At 42.8% G+C, this 5,211-nt stretch overlaps 1 protein-coding gene across 1 annotated transcript; it reads left to right on the top strand.

The window, feature by feature from the left end:
* Positions 1-863: 863 nt before the first annotated feature.
* LOC125551955 (26S proteasome regulatory subunit 4 homolog) lies at positions 864-4,377 on the top strand. The gene is made up of 6 exons (XM_048715379.1): positions 864-1,456; positions 2,591-2,836; positions 3,001-3,170; positions 3,328-3,544; positions 3,628-3,768; positions 4,081-4,377. The coding sequence occupies exons 1-6, from the start codon at positions 962-964 to the stop codon at positions 4,162-4,164; spliced, it is 1,353 nt and encodes a 450-aa protein (XP_048571336.1). The 5' UTR covers positions 864-961; the 3' UTR covers positions 4,165-4,377.
* The last annotated feature ends 834 nt before the right edge of the window (positions 4,378-5,211 follow it).

The raw sequence follows: 5,211 nt of genomic DNA on the forward strand, positions 1-5,211 counted from the left end.
GGAGGCGAGGAGGCCATCGCTGGGAGAGCTAGGCGAAGGCCCGAGCCAGGCGGGAGTGGCCGTGCTCACAATCCATGGAAGCTCCCCCATGACAATACCTCCACGGGAGGAGGCGGGAGAGCCCAGTGTTAGGAGGGCCAGGCGAGGGCCCGAGCCGGGTGGGGGCGGCGATGGGAGCCGGAGCGCTTTATCGAGCGGCGCTTAGCTCGTTGGGGAAGATGAAGAAAAAAATTACGGTATGCTTTTACAACATTTGTTTTGCACGGACCGTGACACCGTAAAATCGTTTTCAGAGATGGCAACGTGTTTTCATTTTTTCCAGGATTCGCTAATATTATAAGATGAACGATCAGAGCTGTAAACAAAATGAAGACGACAACCTGGATGTCACGAGGTACTCCCTCCTTTCCGGTTTATAAGGCTCAATTTAAAAATCTCACCAACCAAGATAGATGATGAGTGGTAGAATATTTTTTGTAGTTTGCAATATCACCCAATTAATGCTTTTGTTTTCCTCAAAAAATTATGTTTACGAATGCATTAATTGCAATGCATGCATTGGTCAGTTTTCTCTTAATACTTGCATGAAATGATTTAATGCACCTTGAAGTTTGAACATGTGATGGGAAACAGCCAAATTGAGCCTTATAAAATGAAAAAACTAAAATTTTGAGATAAACCTTATAAATCGAAAAAGGAGGGAGTATATCACTTCTACCAGAGCTGTAACAAAATAAAGACGACGGCCTGGATGTCATAGGTATATCACTTTTTTTTTTCTTATAGAAGTACTCCTAGCCAAGTACATAGGCGTGGAGAGGAAAAAAAGAGAGTAAGATTATACAGAACGAGAAAACTATATATCGGTCTTATCGAAGCACCGTAGTAAAAGAAAGCCCGATCTCTCTATCTCTCCCAACCCAAACCCTAACCCTCGAATCGAAGCAACCAGCCGGCGGCGATGGGGCAGGGTTCTCCAGGCGGCATGGGCAAGCAGGGCGGTCTCCCCGGTGACCGCAAGCCGGGCGACGGTGCCGCCGGCGACAAGAAGGACAAGAAGTTCGAGCCCCCCGCCGCACCGTCGCGCGTGGGGCGCAAGCAGCGGAAACAGAGGGGCCCCGAGGCGGCGGCGCGGCTGCCCCCCGTGGCGCCGCTCTCCAAGTGCCGCCTCCGCCTTCTCAAGCTGGACCGCGTCAAGGACTACCTTCTCATGGAGGAGGAGTTCGTCGCGAGCCAGGAGCGGCTGCGCCCCAGCGAAGACAAGACGGAGGAGGACCGATCTAAGGTCGACGACCTCCGCGGCACCCCTATGAGCGTTGGCTCGCTCGAGGAGATCATCGACGAGAGCCACGCCATCGTCTCGTCCTCCGTTGGGCCTGAGTACTATGTCAGCGTACTCTCGTTCGTCGACAAGGACCAGCTGGAGCCGGGATGCTCCATACTGATGCATAACAAGGTACGAATCTGTAAAATCTGCATTTATCTGATGGACTCGAACATGGATTAGAATTGAATAGTTTTGACCGCGAGAAAACCTAGGGCGAGTTCAGATTAGTGTTTTGTTGTGATGCTGGTAATTTCCTTGGTTCTAGAGGCTTTTGATAAGATAGCATTTGTGAAGGGAGGCTGACAACATTGGAGTGAGGTAGAACTGATCCAATTGGAACGGTAACATTTGTGAAGGGAGGCTGACAATATTGTAGTGAGTTAGAACTCGGGGCATTTTGATGACATTGGGACTTGTGGGGTGGGGCCATGGGGCGAAACATCGGAATTGAGATGAAACTTGTTGCGTACGTGCTGAACCGTGACACGTGATTTGATTATATATATATGAAGATATCTATGCATGAACTGCACTATAGTTTGTAATACTCCCTCCGTTCCTAAATAAGTCCTTTTAGAGATTTCAATATGGACTACATACTGAGCAAAATGAGTGAATCTACACTGTAAAATATGTGTATATACATCCGTATGTAGTCCGTATTGAAATCTCTAAAAAGACTTATATTTAGGAACGGAGGGAGTACAATGCTTATGTTGTCTCTGCAAACTTGTTTTGTTTCATTGCTAAGTGTCATTTCCTTGATTTCTTTAGGGATATTTTTTAACTTATATAGTTGGATAAGTACCAACCTTGTCTGTCTATCTATATATGATGCTGACCACTTTCTGGCCTGAATATTATCACAAACGATCGTCAACAATTGACAGTTGCAAAAGCAAACACCTGTTCACCTTAACTCCATATTCAAACTTTAAAGCAAAATTTCTGTTATTGCTTTCTTAACGAACACTATGATCACCATTAAATGCAGTAATTTTCTTGCAGTATTTCTCTTTGTAGTATGTGTTTTCCTTTAATCTTTGTTTGTGTCTTCAGCTCTTATATTCTTTGTGTGGTTAATAATGATATATTTCTACTGGTGTTTAGATTTATTTCCAATGGGTGCATCTCTAGATCTTCAGTTTCATTCCAATTTTAATATCTCAATGCACTTTTATATGAACAGAACAATTATAGGTCTGTTTGATGCGACTCATTTAGAACTTTATTGAGAAGCAAACTTGATATCATTTCTGTCAGGTTCTCTCGGTGGTTGGAATTTTGCAAGATGAAGTTGATCCTATGGTTTCTGTCATGAAAGTTGAGAAGGCACCTTTGGAGTCTTATGCTGACATTGGTGGTTTGGATGCCCAAATTCAAGAGATCAAAGAGGCAGTGGAACTTCCTTTGACACATCCTGAGCTATATGAGGACATTGGGATCAGGCCTCCGAAGGGAGTCATACTATACGGGGAACCTGGAACAGGGAAAACTCTACTTGCAAAGGTTTGTGCCTTTTTATCCTTTCCACTGGGCAAAGATTCCATATTTTGCTTCACTTAAGCATCTTTTCCACTAATAAATTAGTGAACCCGCTAAAAGCTTGTTAAGCACGTTATTATGTCTTTTGTAATAGTGCAACTTTATCTTATTGTATAAAATTGTGGCAGGCTGTTGCCAATTCTACATCAGCAACATTCTTGCGTGTTGTTGGGAGTGAGTTGATCCAGAAGTACCTTGGTGACGGACCCAAGCTTGTAAGAGAACTGTTTAGGGTGGCTGATGATCTGTCTCCTTCAATTGTCTTCATTGATGAGATCGATGCAGTTGGAACAAAGAGGTAAGATATACCACGTATTTGAAGTTTACTCTAGGATGGTTATTCTTCTTTGTACCCCAAAAAGAAAGATGGTGGAGTTCCCGTGAAAAATGAATTGAATCGAGTTGTTTTTTGTTATAGTTATCAATGAGTTGAATCAAGTTGTTATTTGTTATAGGTATGATGCTCATTCAGGTGGTGAGCGTGAGATTCAGAGAACCATGTTGGAGTTGTTAAATCAGCTCGATGGTTTTGATTCAAGAGGAGATGTAAAGGTTATTCTAGCCACAAACCGCATTGAGAGCCTTGACCCAGCTTTGCTTCGACCAGGCCGAATCGACAGAAAGATTGAATTTCCATTACCAGATATTAAAACACGACGGCGTATCTTTCAGGTGCTTTTCTTCTAAATATTTAGCTCTACTAGGTGTTTGTTTGGAACCTGTGTTTGTTCTTACCTAGTGTTTTATTGGTGCAGATACACACTGCTAAGATGACATTGGCAGAAGATGTGAACCTAGAAGAGTTTGTGATGACCAAAGATGAGTTTTCTGGTGCTGATATCAAAGCCATTTGTACTGAAGCTGGATTGCTTGCCTTAAGAGAGCGCAGGATGAAGGTAAGACATAGTTGCTCTGCGGATCAGATCCCTTGCTCTTTCTTATATCCCAACCTTCTAAGCTAACTATGAATTGTGACATGGGGTGAAGGAACGATAGTAATCCAAGACATTCTGTTGATCTTTCCTGGATAGTTTACTTGACCAGGGTGGTATTTCTATTTTCTTACGTTAAAAAACATAACTGGATGCCCCTCAAAAGGAATAGAACATGGCTGGAGTTTTGATTTCGCATGTTTTACATTTCCTGCTCCTTCCTATGTTTTGATTTCACATGTTTTACATTTCCTGCTTCTTCCTTTCTATTTATAGGTGACACATGCTGACTTCAAGAAGGCCAAAGAGAAGGTAATGTTCAAGAAGAAGGAAGGTGTACCGGAGGGGCTGTACATGTGAGACTGTTCACCCCTCTCGCCGCCAGCATTACCTCCTGGTTCGCATGGTTGTGTAATACTGGAGGATTGGAGTTTGTGTTTTGTTTAAAATGGTTGGAGTTTTACTTCCCTCTACCTACATTTTATTCAGCAATCCCCAACTTAAAACAGCCCTCCAAACAGTGTACTGCGACCACTTGAAATGCTTGATGAATCAAGGTCTTAGTGGTTCAAATGGTGGTTGCTCTGCGAGTTTTGGTCGGAAGGCAGATCTTTATATCGGTAAAATGCAGAATCCTGATGGCGTGAAATGAACTATTGATTTATTTTCTTATTCCGAGACTAGACCAATGCTTAACAAAAAATGTCGTTTTATCTCATATATCTTCTACAAATCACTGCCATCTTTTTAGACGAGCTCCTAAAAGTTTTCTCAGAAACATTTCATAGTGTTACTTGTCATCGCAAACAGAAAACTTATATATATTAAAGTGAAAAGGATTAGCGTATTTTTTGCTACGCGGATGGATGCGGACGCCGACGGCTTGCATCCTTGGTCCTATTGTTCACGGTCATGTAATTGAGACGTCTTGACTTAGGTTAAAAAGGACATCGTAATTGAGACGTGGAGGTCTCTTGCGTTAACATTCTCAGGCTAAATTGTTTTTTCTTGGGGAGTTGCGAGATAGGGAATTTCATCAGTTAGATGAGTCACAACGCGATGCTACGAACGACCTGTACGACAAGAAATGTCCCTCTCAACTGCCAAAAGCGATGCATGTATAATGAACGGTCCATGTCCTTGTAATCTGACAGTCGGTCCTGGGACGATGCACAAGCCAATTTGTGCACCCAATGCACCGGTGGATTCTGGGCCCTTAGATGAAAAAGAAACGGGCTAGATTCTGGTCAAAAGTTGGACTATGACTTTTTTGTGGAGACAACCTTGTACTTTGTAGAAATTAACCCGCACGCCACAGCCGACACTCCCATCAGAAATCTGCATGTTTATTTTTTTGGCCAAACACAAAACGATTCATATATTTTGAACCAAATGTTTGATTTTAGA

This window comes from Triticum urartu, chromosome 4 (genome assembly GCF_003073215.2).
Source record: "Triticum urartu cultivar G1812 chromosome 4, Tu2.1, whole genome shotgun sequence".
NCBI lineage: Eukaryota > Viridiplantae > Streptophyta > Magnoliopsida > Poales > Poaceae > Triticum > Triticum urartu.

Excerpts from the sequence above, each read along its gene's own strand:
- LOC125551955 (XM_048715379.1), top strand. The coding sequence starts at position 962 with ATGGGGCAGGGTTCTCCAGGCGGCATGGGCAAGCAGGGCGGTCTCCCC. Across the intron at positions 3,171-3,327 it reads GATGCAGTTGGAACAAAGAG|GTATGATGCTCATTCAGGTG; the intron begins GTAAGATATACC and ends TATTTGTTATAG. Across the intron at positions 3,769-4,080 it reads TAAGAGAGCGCAGGATGAAG|GTGACACATGCTGACTTCAA; the intron begins GTAAGACATAGT and ends TTCTATTTATAG.